Source organism: Balaenoptera musculus, chromosome 21 (genome assembly GCF_009873245.2).
Source record: "Balaenoptera musculus isolate JJ_BM4_2016_0621 chromosome 21, mBalMus1.pri.v3, whole genome shotgun sequence".
Lineage (NCBI taxonomy): Eukaryota > Metazoa > Chordata > Mammalia > Artiodactyla > Balaenopteridae > Balaenoptera > Balaenoptera musculus.
In genome coordinates this window covers 14,777,520-14,800,740 of record NC_045805.1, presented here as the reverse complement: position 1 = coordinate 14,800,740, position 23,221 = coordinate 14,777,520, and the positions used below count along the sequence as shown (strand labels likewise).

The 23,221-nt window shown below is 39.6% G+C and overlaps 1 protein-coding gene across 1 annotated transcript in view; it reads right to left on the bottom strand.

Moving 5' to 3' along the window:
- Positions 1-4,153: 4,153 nt before the first annotated feature.
- FAM149A (family with sequence similarity 149 member A) overlaps positions 4,154-23,221 on the bottom strand; it is a 38,957-nt gene continuing 19,889 nt past the window's right edge. The window contains 13 exon segments of the mRNA XM_036838948.1: positions 4,154-4,945; positions 7,281-7,359; positions 7,446-7,471; positions 7,474-7,573; positions 8,797-8,917; positions 12,343-12,552; positions 13,021-13,124; positions 16,580-16,734; positions 17,571-17,761; positions 18,346-18,516; positions 19,185-19,310; positions 20,624-20,766; positions 23,020-23,158. Of these exon segments, the coding sequence (XP_036694843.1) occupies positions 4,872-4,945; positions 7,281-7,359; positions 7,446-7,471; positions 7,474-7,573; positions 8,797-8,917; positions 12,343-12,552; positions 13,021-13,124; positions 16,580-16,734; positions 17,571-17,761; positions 18,346-18,516; positions 19,185-19,310; positions 20,624-20,766; positions 23,020-23,158 (1,639 nt within the window). The 3' untranslated portion in view covers positions 4,154-4,871.

The following is a 23,221-nucleotide window of genomic DNA, read 5'->3' as shown; positions in this document are numbered from 1 at the left end:
AAGACAATCTGTCTGCCTTTGTAACCACATTCATTGTCAGCTCCATGGAACTGAACTGAGCTTCCAACTGAGTAGGAAGGTATGAACTTACTTTCTCTCCTGAAGATTCATTCTACAGTAAAGGACGAATCCCTTCCCACTTGGAAGGTCTTTGTTTTCTACTCTCCCCAGCTTGAAATAAGTGCTTCTGAAAGTTAAAGTCATGGGCCAGAATGTGTTATAAACTACAGAAAGGCTTTGTAAATGTTAACACTTTGATTTCCTTAAATTTTATCTCACTTGGAATGATTCCCAGTATGAAAAAGATATCTAATTTAGATTAAAAAAATAAATTCTCATTGGATATAGAACTATGTTATCTATATACTCACACACATCAAATGATCAGTGTAAATTCCTACTGTCTTCAATTCCTCCTCTTATTCTCTCCTGAAGCCTGTTGAGACTTTTGCCTTGTCCATTCTTCTAGCACAGATCTTGTCAAGATCACCAATATCTCCCATGTAGCTAAATCTTTAAGTCATTTCTCAGACCTTATCTAAATTGACTTATCAACAGCATTCAACATATTTGAGTCCTTATCACTTCCTTGAACCCCCCCGCCCCCATTTGACTTTGAGGAGTCCATATTCTCTTGATTTTTTTCTCCCTCACCAGTCATTCTTTCTGTCTGCTTTGCTAGTTTCTCTTCACATCCCATACCTCCAGATGTTAAAATGCCCGGGGCTCAGAACTCTTTTTTCCCTGCGTCTAAATTCTCACTCTCTTGGTTATCTCATCCATTTCAGTACTTAAATACCATATATATATATATATATATATATACCACCCCAAGTCTATACCTCCTCTCTAAACCCCAGGGACAGATATCTAAACACCTCAACATCTCCACTTAGGCATCTCAAACAAACATGTCTCAACACGCTTCCAAATCTGCTCCTCTTGAACTTTTTCCGATTTCGGTAAAGGCCAACACCATCTTTCCAAGTGTTAAGCCAGAGCTTTGGAGTCAATCTGGATTCATGTTTTGTTACCCTCCTCATCCAATCCAATGGCAAATCCTATTGGCTCAAATTTGAGAACACACCCAAAGTCCCTGACTTCTCCCCAGCTGCACCACTATCATCTGATCTGAAACATCATCTCGTGTCAGATTACATCACTCCGTCCTCAAAACTCTCCAGTGGCTCCCCATTTCAGGTAATTTACAACTTCCAAGGCCAAAAAGGATCTTAAACCCTCAGCTCCTATTACTTTGCTGATCTCATTCTTTATTATTTACCCCCTTGCTAATTCCATCCCATGTCCCACTGGCCTCTTTGTTGCTCTTCAAACCTCCAGGTATGCTCGTGTTTTGGGCTGTGTATTTTTTCCTCTGTCTAGAATTCTTTTTTTCATCTCTACATGGCTTCTTTTCTCATTTGCTTTGAGTCTTTGCTCAAAGACTACCTCTGCAATAAAGCCTCCCCTGACTGTTCTATCTAAAGTTGCAACTCTTTCCGCTCTCTGTCACATGGCCTTATTTTATATTTCTTCATAGCACTGATTGTTATCTCACCTTATGTTTCTATTGATTTGTTTACAGTCTGTGCCCTCCACTAGAATATAAGTTCTATTAGGGCAAAACTTTGTCTTGTTCAGCCCAATGTTTAGAACAGAATCTTATACAAAGGAGGTGCTTGATAAATATCAAGTATGATTGCTGCTCAGGAATGCCATTTTCTGAAATGAAGATTAAATTGGTGTACTCATAAATGAGGTAAAACCCTCACAAACTTATATAGATATATATTTTGAATTCACAGGGAAAAGTTTGCTATGGAGTTGGAAATAAATGAATGAGTAACCTGTGTATTAGACACTGCAGAATAGAGAGATATTTACACAAATTATATTGAAAATTGGGAACCTAAAGAAGATTTTATAAATGTAATGAAGTTTTGAAAACTCAACACTTTTTATTAAAAATTAAAGAATTAAACATCCAAACCATGATCTGTAGTCATAAGAAAACAATGACCATAAAAATATAATATGCAAATGATTTATGATATTATAAAAATGTACCTCTTAATTGGTATAGAAATCCCATTCTAGTTCAGAATAACAACTCTATGGTTACTTCCTTTAGTATTAAATTCATACAATCTAGTAGTTTTCTATGGTATTTTACATGTTTTTATATTATTTTTAAATTCCTTCATTTCTTCTTTGGTTTTGGATAAACTGACATTTTAATTAATATAGTCACTAACCTTAGTTTAAAAATTGATCTCAGGAGTAATTTGATTTGCCTTTTTCACACTTTGTTAGGGAAATTCTAAGATGAGACTCGGGCTTCCCTGGTGGCGCAGTGGTTGAGAATCTGCCTGCCAATGCAGGGGACACGGGTTTGAGCCCTGGTCTGGGAAGATCCCACATGCCACGGAGCAACTGGGCCCGTGAGCCGCAATTACTGAGCCTGCGCGTCTGGAGCTTGTGCTCCGCAACAAGAGAGGCCGCGACGGTGAGAGGCCCGCGCACCGCGATGAAGAGTGGCCCCCGCTTGCCGCAACTGGAGAAAGCCCTCGCACAGAAACGAAGAACCAACACAGCCATAAATAAATAAAGTAATTAATTAAAAAAAAAATATTTAAGATGAGACTCATTTATCAAAGTAGATTATTATGAAAACACTGCCCTACACCATCCTTGATTTAAGCATTATTTACTAAACTCTAAATTATTATCTGTATTATCTTTAATACAGGTGTTAAAATATATGCATGAGCAGGGTTTTTTTTTAAGTGAGTGGTAGAGCCAAATCTTTGTTATCTCTAAAATAGTACTTTATTTTCCAGTAGAAAATGTTTGTAAGGTATGAGTCTAGACCACTGTACTTCTATTTTTTAAAGTATTTTTGTCAATATATCTAATAATAGATTCTTATTTGCAAAACTCTGAAGCCCGATAAAGTAAAGCTACCATGCAATCTATTCAGTTGTTTTCTATGAAAAAACAGTCTTGGATAGTCTACCTTAATGTTAGTTTAAGATGTATATCAGTCAGGTTCCCTTCTAAGAAGTCTGGGCTGATTAGGTAAGGAGTTGGATGGTTCCTGGAAATTGATATAAAATAGCCTGAATGGTTCTGAAAGAGCAGGGTGGATAGAAGGGGCACATTTAGCAGTAATTATGGACCAGATCGCACCTGACTAGAGACCCTTAGGAACGGGGCCCCAGGCTGCTCACATGTCTAGAAATCCCTCATGTTTGCCAACAATGAAATTCAAACTGATATTTTCTCTTGAAAGTTTCTATAGCTAATGTTTGGGGATAGTTTAGAAAATTCTCAAAATGATTTGGTCTGCTTAGTGAAGGTAACTAAGCGTTAGGGATATTACCTGGAGTTACGGACCTGCGGCCATGCAGAAGGGGTATAGATACAGTGACCGTCCTCATGTCCGCTCCCTAACTGGTTCCACTACCATGGAAAATGGAGCAGAGGATGGAAAGGAGAAATCATCTCTCAGAGGCAAGGCTCTCGGCTCATTTTTGTTTTGTCCACTCTGTGATAAAGGACAACACGAATTCCAGCCCCAATGTACTTTTTAATTTCCAGACATCTATTAGTTGGCAATAATCTTCTCTTCTTACAACCAGAATTATGTCTGAAAATGATCTATCATACATTTACATGGTTAAATATAAAGTCTCATTTTGGATTAATGAAAGCTTCACAGAATATAATTATCTGATGGAAAAGAAGAAATTATGGTCATTCGAGATCTGAGAATATCAAACTGAGTCTAAGGGTTTCGATCACTATAAAGGAAAACAACGGTAGGTAAGGGGGAAAGAGGAGCAAAAGATAAAGGACCCTAGAGGGTTGCCTTCAACTGATCATTGCTCCTGTGGCTTCTCTGTTCCATTTTCTGTATTAATGTCAGGTCAGGACACATGCTGTGAAGGAAAATAAGGCAGGGCTAGAGGACAGAGGGAGGGGAGAGATGCTGTTTAAACAGAAGGATCGGGGTGGGGGAAGGCTTTTTGCAGAGGTGACATTTGAGCAGAGATCAGATTATAATGAAATAAGGAAGATGCTGCCGCGAAGCCTTCCCTCCAGTGGACGAGCACTTCCGTCGTAAACAATAAAGATGAAATCATATGCAATATATTTTAACTACATTTATACTCATTTATATTTTATTTTATTATATTTTAAATAGACTGCCTGAATTTGAGCATGAAAACTAGTAAAAGAAAATTGGCTTAAGACAGCCACTGACATTCCTCAAAGAGGTTCATGACTAAAGTGCTTTTTTAAAAAGGTATAAGCAAGTCAGCACGACTAGAACAATCTGAACACTAGTCAACCTGTCATATTGCACCAAAGATGACTTTGCTATTTTCTAAAGGAGGGAGTAATGTCTATTAGTGACTAGGACTTTGATGGAATTAATAATAGAATGAGACAAAAAAATGTCAAGACATAAAGTTACATACTCCTAGATAAAAGGGCATATTCCTAGATAATATACTTTCATATATTAAGTAGTGTGTGAATACACGCACTAAGCATGTGTGTGTCTGTGTATAATTAATAAAAGGATGAATTATAAACACATATTAGATTCTTCTGAGCAAAGCCTAAAGAACCTTTATTGGAATGCTTCCGATAATGAAGAAGGTTGCTGAGTTTGAGTTGTATTCTCTTTACAGCACAAAGTGTTCAAAATTAAGTTGTTTATTTGTTTGCATTTCTCTCAGGTAGTCTAACATCTCAGACTGTCAGACAGATACATAACAATACTTCTTCTATTTTTCAAGTGATAAATGGTGTACTGAGGCTTTGAATGCTCCAGCAGGTGTTGTAGCCCTGGTGAAGTCACATCAAGACGTCACTTGGAATCTCTTTCTGAAAGTCAAAGTTGTCCTCTGAAAAGATTTTGGTGGAAATTGTGAACCTGAAACACCAAGCAAAATTCTCATTAAAATGTTACAAATCCCAGGTCTCAAAAGGATCAAGTTAAATGTTCCATGCAGATGATATTTTTTAAAACGAAAAAAGAAAACTTAATGTCACTTGTACACAAATCAGGAAATAGTCATCTGGAAAAACTGCCATTTTGGGTGCTGAGAAGAAAGAGGGGTGCACCCCCTCCACTGGGCCTCGGTCCTGGCCGTGAGTTCCGCCAGAGAACTCTGTCAGCTACCTTAAGAAGTCCTTTCCACTGTTGGTCCCTCAGCTTCTCCTTTCTTTTTTCTTTTTTTTTTTTTTCTGCTACAGAAATAATATTGATAAGTTAATAGCCCCTGCACTTTTGGACCTGGAAGCAAAGGTAAGCAAGAGACCACAAGCCTGCTTGTCAGAGAAAAAGAAAATAAATCTTTAGAAATACAGGAACATCTCTCTTATGTACCCTCAATCACTTCTATAGACATGAAAAAGGCCTCCAACCAGCAATAATGATAGTTGTCACAAAGTTATTGATAAGAGAATACAGTGACTTAGTATTTGGTGAAAAATTAAGAGTGCAGATTTTAAACAAATTCAGAGCCCAGTTTCCTCTCCTAACCTCTACTCCTGTGCGCCCAAAAAACTATTCAGCATCTCCACTTAGCACGCTGCAGTCAACATCTCCGAAACTGAATTCATCAAAACTCCTTAGCACCACTGTCTACTGGCCATCCGCAGAATCATATTTATCAACCCTCACTGTTCTGTCTCTCACATGCCATGGCTGCCTTTTAGAGAAAGAACTATTGTCATTGAAAATGACAGCGAATACTCCTGGGGAATGCACAAGGCAAAAAGCAACAAAAAGACACAGCAGCTTAGAGCTATGAGCATAGGAGAAAAATCTCAAAAAAATAAAGAAATTTTGACATCACTATGCTATAGAACTATAGAAGGGCTGACATAAACAGTGATAAACCTGAGTTGTCCCAGTGCTTGAGTTATACTAGATTTATTTTAAAGTTATAATATATTAAGTATTTCCCTTAAAACAGCAAATTATCCTCTACATTTGAGATTATCTATAACACAAATGATTCATAATTTTTGAGCAAACAGTGTATGCTTGGCATCTAGCTAGGTCCTTTCTATACATTTTTCCAATAATTGTTTTCTCCATCTAGTCTGTTATAAAAGAACTGAGGCCTGGAGCAGTTGAGGCTCTCCTAAAGTGCTCAGCTAGTAGGTGCTCGAGTCAGGATGGAAACGAGGCATTTGATTCCAGAGTGGCACACCTCATGACGATGCTACATTGCCTCCTTGAACAAAAATGTTGGTAACGGTTTTGAAAATTAAAACATCATAGGCCTGAATTCAGTCTAGAAACTTCATTCTTTAAATGGCATACTACCTGAGAGTAAGTATTTATCTGTAAAACTCTACATCATAAAATAACTAGAAGATTTGTATTAATTTCGTGAAGCATTTTTATAATGAGATCTTCAAAGAGAATCTAAAAATAGAGTTTCATTCAGAAGAAAAGCATGGAAACTCTACAGCAGAGAGAGACATTGATTTCTCATAAGACTCATAAGACAGCATTTTCTTTTTTATGAGGGTGAGGCTCTAAATTATTAGGAAGCTTTGGGCATTTTCTCCTTTAAGATTGTGCAAATTAATAAAAGGAAACCTCAGCCAAAGCTGGGGTCGGAAGGCCAGTAGTGGGAGCTCTCATGCCCTGCCCACCACTCACCTTCAATTACCCCACCGGGAAGACATCAGTAACTGACTGACCCCAACAGGAAGAGACTACCTTGCCCTCCCAAACAGGAAGCGCAGCTACATTCCTGCCCCAGCAGGAGGAAGGAAGACTTCCTTCTTGCCCAGCAACAAGCCCAACCAATGGAAAACTCGGCAGCTCAGCCAAAGACAAGCTATCATCACTTGAACTTTTACTTTCCTCCAATGAACTTTCCTTTTTTCCTTGCTGATGATCTCCTTTCCTTGTTCTGCCTTCCTTTTATAAAAGCCTTCCATGCCCTGCAACTCCTCAGAATATCTCTCTGTTTGCCACATGAGATGCTGCCCAATTGATTCATGAATCATTTACCAAAACCACTTCGACCTTCAGATTTCCTCAGTTACTTTTTGTTTTTTAACCAACAGCAGAGAAGTGCTTGTCTTTGCAGTTTTGCTCTTTATGGAGATTCCTGAGATACAGCCATAGATGACAAACTCTTGGTCAAAACTGTCCTCTCAAGGTCGATAATCTCCAATTTCTCTTGCCAAAACTTGCAACTTCACGTATTACATCATTTTATTTGTATATGGAGAACACCGACCTGTCAAAAAACCTTGACCTGTCCATGTGTGACCAGCAAATTCCCTCAGTGTCAATGAACCTTTTCGAGGCGTATCTGACTGTTAGAAGAAAAATAAAATGAGGGATGAGTTTTATTGTTTCAAATATTTTTAAAAATGAAAGTTATGGTTAACAGAGAACCGACCCGACATGTATGGGTTGTGCTGGGCTTGAAAACTGTTCCGTGGCCAGAGATCTTTCTTGAAGGGGTGATCGTTCTACACAGACAGGTACTGCGCTCAACACGTGGTTTTGTGGATGCCTTCCTCTGAACTAAATGAAGGATGATATGCTCTTGTTTAAAATAAATGCAATCCTTAAAAAGACAAAAGAAAATCTATATATGCTTCAATCAGTCGCTCGTTTACCATTCATTCACTCGCTTATTTGAAAACTTTTATTTAGATATTGCTAAGTATAAGGTCCACTAAACACACATATCAATTTAATTATGTAATTGTAGTTTTTAACCTGGTAAAGTGGTAGGGCCTTAATAAGTAAATATGGATTAAAAACCTTAACTGCATAAAATTCTTAATATTAAACTATGATAGAAATGTTATTCTGCGTTTCTGAAGCATCTTTTTTTTAATGTGATATTTGACTGCTTTTACGATTCTGCTCTAAGCCACAATATTCTAAAGTTAAATATTAAAGCTTTGCAACTCTTGCCTTCTGAGAATGAGTTTTACTGTTATATTCAAGGAGGCAGAAGGAATGCGAGAGAAAGCCCTGCCTCAGCTGGTTTTTCTCTCTCTAGGCTTTATGTTCTCACACTTGGGGGTCTTCTGTGTTTTATAAAATAGACACAAGTTACTTGTATTGGAGTGAAGTGAGCAGTCATTATAAATCCGGGGCAAATCTGGTTAGGCTTTCTACCAGCAGCATACCTTCCCCAGACTTTCTGTGGTTGCTTGGCTGAGTTGAGCTTGGGTGAAGAAGACATTGCGCCTACATTCCAGTGAACATGGCAAAGATTAACTGTAAAAATGAGAGCTAAGAAAAATGGCAGGGTATGTTACTGTGTTCTTAATCTATGCCAGGCAATATTTAACGTCTATAAATTCATTTAATCCTTATAAAAATTCTTTGAGGTAGGAATCATTATTGCCCTTTTATAAGTGAGAAAATTCAGGCTCAGGGAGATTAATTGGAAGCAAATCATATAAAGAGTTTGTGTGGCAGGATTCAAACACAGATCTGCCTGTCCCCTGACGTAATCTTCATGCTATTTTCTTCACTACACCATCCTGACCATCAGATATTGCCTTGACACCTGGACTTTCTGATTTAGTTCGGGCTGTGTTTTTATTTCACAAAATATTGAATTAATCCTCCCACCTCCTATAAATTCTCACAAGCCAGTTACTTTCAAGAAACAGATCATGGAGACATTTTATGCTACCGTGTTCATGTGGAAGTGTCCAAATTATGTTTGTTTGTTTTCCAACAAGCAATGTAAATGGTGCACTTAAATATTAAGAAATCTGTCTTACAGAAACAGGGCGCGATCTGGGAACTGCCATATTCTGCTCCCCAGTTTCTGAGCCTATTGGTGGCAACCTGCTCCTTGAGGTCTGAACTGGTGGGGAGGCCATGCGGTCCATGCCAGTTTGCCTGTAAACACAACAACATGACCTGAGTACCCAGGTACAGAGACGGACGGACCTTACCGCGAAGCTATTAATCACAACCTTCCTCCCAAAGGAAACGCCAAGTAGGATGAGCTGAGCTTCTGGAAGATGGGCGGGGGACTGAGTCCCAGCCGCAGTCACCTCTGTGTTTAGTAAAGACTGTGAGCCTGTATTTACTGAGTGCTCAGCTATGCTAGCCCCTGCGCAGAACACGGAAGTTTTTGAAGATCTAGTTCCTCTCCTTAAGAAGATTACAAAGTATTGAAAACAAATCAAGTAATTAGATTACAATGCAATGCAGTTGATATAATATAGTGCTACAGTGTCTGGTTCTGAATACAAGCACTGTAGAAATTTAGGGAATAGAGCAATCAATGAAGGATAAAATTAATTCTCAATGTGCAGGGCCTAGATGAGGAAAACCACAAAAATTTATGTAAGGTCATAAAAGGCAAAATATGTTTTCTGATGGGAAAACTACGTTTTGTGAAAATGTCAATTATTCCTACCTTTTTAATAGATTTAATGCTATGAGGTCCAATGTGATATTTTTTTTAAAATTTGACAACCAGATTGTAAAATTTATTTGTCAACATGGGTGAGTAATTTCAACAAAGGAAGAGTAATGATGATAAAAGACCTTCCCTACCACATATTAACACTGAAAAATTAAATTGTCTAATTTGTGCACAAGAATAGAGATGGATATTCTAGAAACAGATTCTAATTCATTTATTTATTAATAATTAATTCATGAAAATTAAAATATGACAATTTTTGACTCATCAAGCTTTAAAATATACATACTAACTAAAGTTTACAGGCTGCAAGGAAAAAGTCTTGTGGATTGCTAGTGGGTCTATAAGTTGGTAGAACCATTCTTAGAAGAACTTGGGAAAAATATTTCAAGAGCCTTAAAAATATCCATAACCTTTGACCTGGTAGCTTTACTTCTAGGACTCACCACTGGGAAACAGTTTAAAGACATCCTTACTAAAATTTATGTAAGCTAACGTTCACTGTACAATATAATAGTGAAAATATAGAAGAAATGAAAATTTTCAGTAATAGGGCAACACAGTAAATTATTATATACCCACATAATTATATTTTAGTCATTAAAATCATGCTTTCAAAAATATCTGATAACATGGAAAATATGAATAACGTTAAGTGAAGAGTATATGAAAAGGAGCTACATTATAAAATAGTAAGATAATGTTAGTATTAGAAAAACGATAATGGAAAGAAAAGAAGAAATTTAATCATAGACAAAACTAGTAGTAAATTTATCAACAGTTGTCATTTTTATATTTCTATGTGTTGAGCATACAGGGGATCTTTGATTTCTACTTATATTTTTGGTACTGTCCTAATGGTCCCCGGTGAACTTGTAGTACTTTGATAATTAGAAAAAAATGGTATTTTAATCAAAAGGAAAGACAGAGCATGAACAAAATCACAGAAGTAAGACTATGCATAGCTGGTATGTTTGTGGGTCAGAGAGGAGATAATGCTGACCAGAAGCAAGGTGAGTGATGAGAAGTAACGGAAAGCAGGTGCCATGATCAAAGATGTGATGTTGCCCCCAAAGGGCAAATGTTGGCTCTTGGTGGGACAACAAAAATCTTATTCTTTTTATGTGTAAAACAGAGATATTAAAAATAGTACAGGGACTTCCCTGGTGGCACAGTGGTTAAGAATCTGCCTGCCAATGCAGGGGACTCAGGTTCGAGCCCTGGTCCGGGAAGATCCCACATGCCGCGGAGCAGCTAAGCCCGTGCGCCACAACTACTGAGCCTGCGCCCTAGAGCCCGCGAGCCACAACTACTGAAGCCCACACGCCTAGAGCCTGTGCTCCTCAACAAGAGAAGCTACCGCAATGAGAAGCCTGTGCAATGCGAAGAAGAGTAGCCCCTGCTCGCCGCAACTAGAGAAAGCCTGAGCGCAGCGACAAAGACCCAACACAGCCTAAATAAATAAATAAAATAAATTTATAAAAAAAAAAAAAATAGTACAAAACTCTACACTATATTAAAATTTCACAGGTGGGGGAGGAATTAGGAAAGATACTCTAAAAGGGCTTCTTGGCATGGCAATAATTTTTAAAACGTTGAAAAACATGGATCTACAAATAGGGAGAGGCCAGGACAAGACAGGAAGGGAATGTACAGCTGGAGGTGTCTGAATTTATTTCAATAAAAAATAGAAAAGGATTTTGATGAAAGCCTGACAGTGGAGCCCGGGTGGGCTGGGAGGAAGAGGAGAGAGCCAGTAATGTGCTATTGACACGGCAGAGGATGACGAAGAGGGTCCCAGGTGGCCAAAGTGACATGGAGGAGGGAGTGAGATCTCGAAAGAAATAACAGAGCAGACTCAAATAAAGCTGGAAAGAGCACTTCCGACTAGCGAAAGAAACGCTGACTTATCATAAAGCTGTAAGGGGTGCTGTGGAATGCATCTCGAAGGAGTCCAGTCACTCGTTAAGCATTGGCAGCTGCTTACACATCCCCCCGGCACGGGGACCTAGATGCGGTCCCTGTAATAACTGCCTCCCGTGCTGCAGGAAGCCTGGTGGCCCGGTGGTCCAGGGGCTGGTCTCCAAAGCCAGGCAGCACTGTGGGGGAGTCCCAGCTCTGCCTCTCCCTCGTGGGATGATCTTTGGCCAGTTATTCAACTTCTTTCAGCCTCTGTTTCCTCATCTTAGATTTGGGATAATGTGAGTACCAACTCAAAGGTTTGTGGTAGGTCACAAATAAGACAATAAATGTGATTCATTTAGCTAGTGCTGGGAACATGAAAGCAGTCAACAAACACTGGCTGTTGTTAACATAAGTATTGCCTCACACTTGAGTGAGAAAACTGGAAAGCTCCTTCGTAATTCTACAATAAAGGAAGAGACAAATTCCTTTCTAATAAGGCAATGATTTGATGTTGATCCCTAAGGTCAAAAGCTTTTCTGAAATTCCCTACACAGAATGAAACTCGCCCTTCAAGATAAATAAAAACTAATGGGTATATGTCCCTTTTATTTTAACAGCATCTTATGTACATCAGTTTTTACACCTCACAATGAAAGTATTAATTATGTATATATAAAAGCATTAGCTAATGATTAGTTTTACAGACTCAGCCATTGAAACCCATCTAAGACCCTCTCCATCAAGAGTTTCATTGCGCTTAGCTGCCTGTGCTGTAGATATGTGACTTGACTTTATATTCTAGTATCTAGCTAAGTATACTACTGGAGCAAATTCATGTTAAATATCCAAATAATGAACTACTTAGAAAACTGTCCACATAAGATTTGACAGGGGATGCTTTGTCCGGAATAAACCATAGACCCTAACTGACAAGCATCTCTGTCCTCCGTGACCTTTGTTTTACCACCAGAGAAACAAGACTTACAGTTTTGTTCCCCTAAGAACTTCATCACTGTACACACTGGGGATTTTTAGTCTCTGTGATTCTGAGGTAAGAGAAGGCAGCCTCGTGTATGCCAGTGTTTTCTTTGCAGAAGTCTGTAGCCCGCGAGCATCCGAGATCCGTGCCAGCCGGTGGGGGGCAGAGGAAAGAGCACCGGCCCCTACACCCAGTGACTTGTCCTCTTGCTCACCCCTGGGGGAGGGAAGTCAAGTTCATTACTCAGGTGTAAGCTCTACGCATTTGCCCTTTACTAGACTTTGTCTAGAACATGGCCTGGCACATAGAACTTAGTCCTATTTGTTGAGTGAATGGACAGACCAGCATTTCCAGTTCAATTTTAATTTCAGTGAAGGATCATCGACAGGGGGAAAAGATCTCATTGTTTTAAGTCTCTCATTGTTTGTAATCAAACCATATAGCCCACAAGATTAAGAATTCACAGCTACAGTCCCCTTTTCTTATCGGCCCTGACCTAGCAGGAATTGTTTTGTGGTTGTCATTAGAACAGGGTGTTTTCACTCTTACACATTTCTGTGTGTGCTCAGACACACCTGGAGCATGGGATTAAATGCAATTCTTATCATCTTGTCCTCTGTGGTCTTTAGTGGTTGAGTGTGTCCAGCGCAGGGAAGAGGCTGGGTGATTATTTTTTATACGTACTGTGTTCTATCTGCAGAATAGGTAGGTCTCTGCTGAAGTGGTTTTGCTTGAATTGTCATCACACCATTCAAGTCACTATAAAAATTATTGGAGAAGCGGTGAATCTGAGGAAAGTGAAAACAATAAAAATTAAACAGCACCCAGAGCCATTGCAATTACTGATGCCTGTCAGGAACCCGCAGGAAACAAAGGGCAGCCTCAAACTGGCTAATTCGAGGTGCATTTAATAAAGGGACTACACTTTCTAAAGACGCGTGAAGAGAAATGAATAAGGAATGACCAATTCCCCAAGGCTTGTTAACAGTAGGGACACATTACCACACCTAGGCTCGGAGCAGCAAGAAGTGAGGGAGAGGTTTCTGCAATCTGGACAGGGTAGCTGATGGAGAAATGCCACCAACCCACTGTGACCCGGTAGAAGGGCCAGGAGGAAACAAGCCAGGCCTCATTCTCCTCCATGCTCTGAGCTCCCAAAAGCTGCAGGGCAGGGAACCCTCTGTTCATTCGCTGTATGTTCACCTTCACCAGGGTGAAGAGGGTAGACAGAGAGTCTGGAGAAGCAAAGAAAAGGTGTCCCAGCTCCCACTGGTCAGCTTGCCTGGCACCTCTCCTCCGACCCAACCCTTCACAGCTCACCCCAGTGAGCTACCCGGACCAGCTCCAGAGCCTGGGAAAACCTGAGACCAGAGTCTGAAAGGCTTGCATTTGAATCCCAGTTCTCAGTGGCCCCTGCTTGGTCATCTTGGAAAGATTTTTAACTTCCTAATCTTTACTCTGGGGATAATGATTCCTACTTCATAGAGTTATTAGGAAAATTCAATTCGATAACCTTGGTGAAAGCATGAAGTAAGGGCTAAATAATTATTAATTTCCAATTCCATCCCGTAATATGACCAATTAAGATTTAAAATAATATATAGCTTCAGGCAAACAGGATTTCTGAAACTAGAATTATAGTTCGAGAAAAATGTGGCAACCCTAATCACATTTTCCTCATATTGAATATATATAAAAGTAAATGTTAGAGGAATAAATTAAGACCTATTGTGATTATCACTAAAATGCTTTGACTCTTTCAAAATAAATTCTACTAGTATTTTATTTTTACTTTAAACTTTGTTGCCCATTCACTTTCCTTTAACTTTTATCCAAATGCAAACAACAAAATAGCCGTAAAAAGCATTTTGAAAAACCATAAAAAACTGTAAACACAACAAAATATCTATTAAAAAAAATCCTTAGATTTTAAAATCTCCGTATTTCCCAAGTGTATTTATATTGCCTGATAGTTAAAGTTCTCCTCTATGTTGTCATCAATTGTTCCTTTATATGCGATTCATACTTCATATTTTAATATGAAAAGTGGGCAATACTGTTGAGCCTGTCAGAGCACTTTAAAGAGACCAAAAAGTTCATTAAACTGGTAGCAATTCCAAAAGTTTCTTTTGAACAGCACGAACAAAGACTAATTGTAAAGCCCTTAAACTGGAGGGTAAAACAATCCTATTAGATATTTCTGTTTTAACCCACTGCTCCGTGAACCTCGGGCCCTATTGCTCCTATGCTGGGTGCATATTTTTGTCTCTGCCTTGTCACCCTCTCTTTTCTTTTTCAGCTTAATAAATCTTGCCTGTCATTTAGGATTTAGTTCATGTATTACTCTACTTTATGAAGGGTATGCTATTTTCCCTCTGAACCCCACAGCATTTATAAGCTAAAAGACATCTAATTACAATATATAATATAATAAAATATATGATCTATAATTAGCATCTGATTATAATAATCAAAGCTAACACTTAGTCTGCTCTGTGCCACACACTGTACTAAATGTCTTATCTCCTTTAATTCTCACGGCTTCCTATTTCATAGATCCTGTAGATAATGGAACAGGCTTTGAAAGAAAGGGGCAGATTCAAGATCACAGAGTCAATAGCTTGTGACATTGGACTCCAAAGTTGTAGTCTATATCCAAAGCTCAAACTCTCATCCACTCTAAACATATCTTCTAGGTTGCCTCTTTGTAGGGGTGTGTGTGTGTGTGTGTGTGTGTGTGTGTGTGTGTGTGTGTGTGTGTGTGTGTGTGTGTGTGTGTGTGTGTGTATAGTATTGTTTGGTATGGCTTGACTCCCTCCAACTAACTTGTACGGACCAGGAATCCTGTCTTATCTTTTTTCTGCTTCCCCACAGCAGACGGGCTGTGCAAACATAAAGTCCAAACTCCTTCGCACTCCTGAAAGTCTCCCATAAGCAAGCTCATCCTTTCCAGCCTCACCTTCCACTAGATCTGTTTTTTTCTTTTTAATTATTTTATTTATTTATGTTTGGCTGCATTGGGTGTTTGTTGCTGCACACGGGCTTTCTCTAGTTGCGGCAAGCGGGGCTACTCTTCGTTGCGGTGCACGGGCTTCTCATTGTGGTGGCTTCTCTTGTTGCGGAGCACGGGCTCTAGGAGCACGGGCTTCAGTAGTTGTGGTGCACGAGCTTAGTTGCTCTGTGGTGTGTGGCATCTTCCCGGACCAGGGCTCGAACCTGTGTCCCCTGCATTGGCAGGTGGATTCTTAACCACAGCGCCACCAGGGAAGCCCCTCCACTAGATCTTTGAATAGGGACACAATTCAAGAAAAATTTATTGAGTTCCCAGTATATGCCTGTGTTAGGAGCTCTCACATATTTATATGACTTTATCCTCACAACAATCCCTTGCACAACATATTATTACCCTCGTTCTATAGATAAAGAAACTGAAGTTTAGAAAAGTTAAACAACATGTCCAAGATAATTCCCCTCATAGGTCTCTTGATTCCTAACGCCCTGGTCTTGCCACAGTGGCTCTGCTGGTCCCAGCATCCCATCCTCGAAGCCTCAGTCCAATCACTGCTCCCCTCCCTCACTCCTCCATGTGGGTCTGAATTGACCCACTCAGAATTCCTATCCAGGAAAGCCTACTCATTTCTTCATGTTTCTGTTCAAATTTCACCTCCAACCAAAAAGATAAAGCCTCACTCCAGGCAGAATAAATCATTTTCTCCCTGCTTCTCCTACAACTCTCTTTTGCACAATGCTCACAGAAGACTTTGCATCTGACCTGTATCATACTCTTCACTTTACTAGGTCAGGGAATATGCTGTGTTCATCTCTACATCTCCTTAAAACACCTAATACAGTTCACTTAATACAAACTCAATTAATGTTGAATGAACCTAACGTATACTCGTTGATCGAGTCTTTTATCACTTTGGTGGGAGGACAGGAGAACATCTGTAACCTTCAAATTGGCTAGAACTATTGGGGGAAAGCATTTTTTTTCTTTAAAAATACGGAAACAGCTCTACAGTTCAAAGCAGGTGGAAAGTCTCAAATCTGAGTGTCCCTACTCTATCAGAGAATCTGGCGATTCTATTCAACTCCATGAAATAATTATTTTTAAATTTTAGTCTTATTGGCCAACAGACCCAAATATCTTGATAATAGAATTTAATAGAATGGCACTCTTGACAAACTGAGGCCAGAGATATAAAGATTGAAGGAAAGAGAGAGAGAGTGGAAAAGCATCTACCTGAGGTGGGTTAAGATGAGAAGCCAGGATTACACTTCGAGTTTCAGAACTTCTGGACGGGGGAACACCGGACACATCAGCATTAATACAGGAAATGACCAGAGGTGGAGATTTATTCTCAGCTACTTTCAATTTTTCTTTCTGTTTTTTTCCTTCTGTGCCAAAGAAAAATCAATATTATTAAGAAAAATACTATCAAATACATGTACTTAAAATCCCCTGTTCAAAGAGAATATTTGTTCTTGAGATACCATGAGTCTGCTGTGGCTGCTGAACCTTCCTGTAGAGGACAGACCCCACAGAGCAATGGGCTGACGCTTTTCCAAGAGCATCTAATGAAATGACTATCATTTCAGTGGTACGTAGAAAAATCGGGATTATACACTGGGGCAAGAAGGATTCTTGGTATTTTATAATATCCCAATTAATCCCTTTGATTGGAAAAAGTAACATTTAATTAAGTAAATTTAATTAAGTAAAATTTAATTATTAATATTTAATGATTATTTCCCTATTATACAAATTGGTTAATACTAGTCACTATTGTCCACCACTGACATTTCCATAATTTGTTTCTGCTCAGTTTCAAGTAGTTTAGAGAACATTTTATACAGGTAAATGAAGTGATTAATAAATTAGCTTTGTTTACATTTTATTTTATAAATAATGTCATCTATAATTAAAAAACGATATCCCATTATTAGAGATTAGTTAGGTAATTTTTTAAACCAGAATTTAAAAAGTGACTTGTAGCTTCTTTCTTGTGTATTTCTGTGTTTTTTTCAGGAATGCCTCTATCTTATTTTTATAGCTCAAAGAATGAGAATGTCCTTTTTGAAGTGATTAAAGCTCACTTGTGAATAAAGGCAGAAAACCCAACTTCCCTTCTCACCCCAGTCAGGTCCTAGATTTGGCCAAACTGGTGGGGCAGAAAGCTGAGGACAGGAGTTATTTTTTCTTTTCATTAGGTCAACTTCTACCAATTAGGTACCTGTGAGTGTAATTTCCCAGTTTTTTCTAATCAGCTTTTCCAGTATTTCCACCACAGCTGTCCAGACGTGATCAAACACTTCTGCAGCCACTGCGTCTCTGACACAGTCATGCGGGGATACAGGAGGAAGTCCGTGCTTATGCCACGTCCTGTGATGATGAGCTGGGTTTTGTTCAAGACAGTCCTCGTCACTAAGGACAAAACCCATTCTCATTACTAAAGTATCAAAGGTTGAAGTTCAAATAATGCCACCTATCTATCTATCCAACATGCACGCATATATATACATCGTACATATATAAATAAACCCAACATTCTTTGTTAAACAGCACTTTGCTATGTTTTAATGTAACAGCTTTCAATCAGGAGGCAAATGTTTATTAGGCAATACTGATAGCTTTTGTCTAAGAACCAAATAGGCATTTAGTGTAGAGACTGGACTTTCCCCTTTGCCCCCCTGGGTGGCCGGGTATAGGGCACCTGGAGCCCCGGGGGACAAAGGCCACTAGTTGCCTTTCCACTTTCGACAACATGCTGAGCACAATTCTTGTTTTCTGTCTGAGCCACGTTGTCAGTAAGAAAGGGAAACGCTGCTCTAGCATATCCACATCCTGCCAGGAATCTAAAAGCTTTGGGGAGCACGTTACTCTCAAAAGGATGGAAAAATCTTTTGGATAAGTGAAAAATGCACAAAACACTAAATGAGCATATAATCAAACTACATGCCCAATAAATATTATTGTACTAAGTCAATGTCAAATAAAATTCTATTTACTCTTCTTTTCTGTCAAAAGCGAAATACTCTTCAATCTTTCCATCCACATCATAAACCTCTTCTTCCAGGGACGAACATGCCGTGAGGTCCGCAACCCCTGTGCCAACAGGACCTGGCAGGGTGAGGGCTGAGAGTGCGGCCGGGACTATTTGAGAGCCGAAGATGCACAGCCTATGGGGAAAATAAGATTCTCTGTGAGGGCTTGCAAAACGTCAACAATACAATGTCTACATGATCATGGTGGGTCTTTAAATTATCCATAAAGCCACAGAATCCCAAATTTTAAAAATCACTAAATATTGCATTTGACAAAAGTCATACACTTAAAAGCAACATTTTGGCTCAGACATCATTCAAATTTTTAAGGGCTTCTTAAAAGTCTAAATTATTCTACAAGTTTGTATCCTCTTTGCTGTAATGAAGGGATATCATGGCACAGTCCCGAATATGTGTGAATGGCATAGAGGGATTTACCAAAATCTGTTAGTGAGCAAAAGAAAACGGAAGAGAGCTTTATTTATTCTGTTACTGCCCTGTGGCTTAGGATCCATCACAATAAAGCAGTTTTTGATTTTGCATCTAGGCTGCCTTTCAGAGTCTTTGAAACAGTTTAAAAGTTAACTCCCTTGATATTTGTATTACACACACACATACCATCACCATCATCAATTTTAAATCAGAAGCATCTTGGGGAAAAATAAAATGCTCTGTACCTGCCCTTCATTGAAATCTAAACTTCCAAATTGTTGGAGCCAAGGCTCATGGCTCAGATAGACATGAAAAAGTGTAACTAAAATGCAATTTAAAATACTTTTCAAAAGTAACTTCTAGCAACATACTCTCTGATGTTGCTGCTGGGTTCACAGTCGTCAAAGAAGGGTCTGTGGACGGCAGAAGCAGGTTTGCTGCCCTGGAAATGCCGGACCCCTTCATCAGTGGGCAGGATGAGCTGTCTTCCTAATACTCTGCAAGTGAAAAAAAGGAAACTAATATTTTTGATTGGAAAGGGAAAGATGTTTTGCAATTTTAAAAGTTGGGTAATGGACTTCCCTATAGCATTTTGAAGGAGCGTGTATGAAGTGATAAGGTAGATATTAGTACATGAGCGGTGTAAAGGGACCACAGGAAAACCACAGGCTTTGAGGGAAGAGGACAGACAGTTCTTGCCATTGATGAAGGGACTTGAGGCAAAGTTTTCAGGCTCCCTGAGCCACTGAGTTCATCAGTTCGATTTTGTATGCAAAGTACAATAATCGTGCCCTTGTAGGACTAACGAGTGGCTGATAGATAATGTAATCAGATTCAGACAACTAGGGTAATGCTGGGCACACAGAAGCTCTCTATAAATGTTAACTGATATATACATAATGCAGAAAAATATGTAAATATATATACTAGGCTTACAGTCCTTTTCATCTTTTCTTTTTTCTACCCTCTCCTCCTTCATTTTTATCTTAAGTATGTAAGACAACACTGAAAGAAACAGATCTGAGCTCCTGGATTTTAGGCAAGTGCCTCATGATGCCTAGAAAAGTCCGCATCCATCATTAATATCTAGTGGACACTAAGGCAGGGGCTTACAAAGGACTGGAGAGGAAAAATAAAAACCTATTTAGTCAAGATTTTTAAAAAGTTACTTAGTTGAGGTAACCAGAAGACCTATCAACATTTGTATGAGTGTTCTAATTTATTCTCCCCAGATATAATATACAGGAACTTCAGATAACTGACATGGATTATTTTTTTTCCCTCTAAGTAGGTTTGGCAGAGTTAACTGAAGGAAGAAGATCTTCCCTTTATACTCAGTCTACATCTTTCATCTTTGATATAAAAAAAATAGATGATCCTTCCTGCATAAGGAATCTTGGTGAGACGGTCAGATTCATCTATCCAATCACTCAGCAAATAATCACTCTGTTCACCTCCCCCGCCCAACCCCGCCCTGTGCACTGCTCTCAAGGGCAGATACATGTTGCTCACAGACTAGTGAGTGTGAAGGATAACTCCTGCCCTTCTTCCATTCTCGCATTTGTGATGCATGCAATGCCGTTCTGGGGATGAGCTACATTTGCTTCTCACAAATTAAAATGCACTTGAGTATTGGAATGTCTCCAGATTTCCTCAGACACCATTGCAAAGGATGTGATTCCTCAGTAAAGGACATGTGTTCCAGATACATATTTTGACAAGTGCTTTTACTCAAAATATACCCAATTTATTGAACATGTCAAGAGTGAGCAAACACATTCTGGAGAATTACTATGAACAACCTGCTTACCTCAGATGGAGGGACCTTCTTGCCCACTCACTGCATTCAGCCCGTAGATTCTGGGTCTGAGGGCTTACTTTCCCTTCAAATAACATTTCCTCGACCTCCCAGAATAACTGCTGTACTTTCTGTGCATTGGCTTTGTCAAACTCCTAAAATAGAAATGCACATTTAGTTATAAGACTAAAAGTTGTAAATACGGGCTTCAGAATCAATGATACTTACAAATTTATATAGGAGGGAGCCCTCCCAGACATACCAGGGCTCCAAGTTTTACTCTTCTGAAAAATTACATCCCACTTTGAGACTCAGTTTCCTTGACTGTTAAATAGAGATAATTTCTACTACTAGAAGTTCTCATAACTAGAGTTATGAGACTTATTCAAGATTGTACATAGACATAGTTTCAGGTATGAACATACATATTGACACAGACATTGATAATGACAGACACACACACACCATAAATCTAAGCACTTACACGTGCACACATACGTGTACACAGACATGTGTCCCTCATGTAGCTGGGCATGAGACACCTAAGTACATCTGCAAATTACAAACTATTTTTTTTCTAATGAAAAGGAAAATTATTTCATAGAAAGGGCCATTCACTTTCTTTTAATCAAGGAAACAGAAAAAGAAACCCACCTTAGGTATCCTAAGAGATGTGGTTATTAGGGCGGGGCCAGAGCATTCATTTTTCTTGTGTGGCCTTAAGAGGTTCTTGGGCTATGGCCACAGTGAACTGTCAGTGAGAAAACCCTCCAGCCTTTCTGTATATTCTCCATGACGGAGAAGTAACAGACCTATTGCCTCCACAGCTGGTGAGGAAAAAATGAACATAGCCACAACTGGAAGAGCCAACACTGTACCAGGGGCTGCAGGGCGAAAGCCCTGTTCAGTTTTCTCCCCGGGGGTTGGGGGGTGGCAGGTGAACCTGAAATCTAACCCACAACTCAGAGCGACCAAGTGCGTACGCGGCCTGACATACCTGATGCAAAATGGTCAATTTAGGTTGATTTTCACAGACTTTTCATAGATTTTCACAGCAAAAATTCGATATTTTCCATGCTACTTCTTCCCCCCAACTGATAACAAACTAGATTCCCAGACTGCGGGGGAGTTGAATTACCCCTTTTAAAATGAAAATGAGGAGAAAACTCAGAAGAATATTTGCCTCCTACGAGGGGACTGGGTGCCTGGAGCGTGCAAGAGGGCTTATTTTCATTTTTCTGTCTTTTGTATTTTGTTGCTTTTGCAAATATTACCTATCAAAGAGTAAATGAATGTTTTTAGATTCAAAGCAAAATTTACTGTCTAGGGGCTGGAGTAAATTCTATTCATGGAAGGCATAAGACTCTCTATGGATAATTACCTGAAAATCTGTACCAAAGGCATCCCAGAATTTGGACCGTATCGCTTCCTAAAGCCGGTCCTCAGCCGTGTTCCCGTCGGTACACTTTTGACCAAAGAGCCAGGGCGGCAGGGCGCGGGCGTGAGGGTGCGGGCCGTTCATCCCAAGTGACAGAGTCCCATCCTGTCTGCAAGGGCCTGACTCACAGCTGGCCGCCCTTCAGTCTCCCCCGCCCAGCACGGCCCCCTCCCTCTGGCCCCTTGCACAATCGCTGCTACAAAACCATCCCTGGGAGCAGACCCCCGCGCGCCGTGCGGGCGAGAGCGGCCTTTAGAGAAGGCGAGGAAAACCAGAACACAAACAAGAAAGGAGCAGGAGTTAGAACATCCAAGGAGCTCTCCCTGGGGACTCTTCCACAGCCACAGGCGCCTCACCAAAGCCTGTGTCCGGGAATTCTCAGGGACTCTTGAGGGGATCAGAGGTCGGCCAGCGCGCAATCGCAGAGATCTGAACGTAAGCCTGGGCTGCAGACTTCAAGTCCCACCCAGCGGAGTCGCCCTAAAGGGTTACGGTTAACATCTTCCAGCTAGCGTTAGAAGTAAAATATCTGACCTAGAATATTCTAGAATATTCAGGGGAAATTCCCTAATCGCGGTGATTCTTCTTCTTTACAGCTTTTATTTTCCCCCAATTTTTCTCTTACTCAAGCTCCTGATTGTCAGAGTCTCTCCTGAATTTCCAGCCATACATATTATGCAAGAAATCATATATAACAACCTGAGGGGGAGGGTTGGGAGGTGGACAAAACAAAACTAACAACATCTAAGACTCTGGATTATGCGATTATGGGCAATTTTTATTCTTCCTTAGAGTTTCTGTATTTTCAGTTTTCATGTGTGACATGTAAGTGCTTTTATATTTATGTATATGTATGTGTGGACTAGGTAATGCTTTTAAAATTGGTAAAAAGATTTTTTTTTTAAATAAGAAAGCAAGTCATCATTATAAGTTGTAACCATGGGATTATCCAAAATTTTGTGAGACATACGTCATCTCTCCAAGAGTAAATGGAGCTCCTCTCGGTTGATAAGCCTGTGGTTGAACTCTGTGTCCCAGACCCAGACCAGGAGTTGGGAGCTTCTGTGGGCGTGGGGCTTCCACTTGATGAAAATGATGACGCGGATTCACTGTAGGAAGAATTGTAACATAAATAACATTTACTGAGAAGAGGTCATACTGGGAAGTGGCTT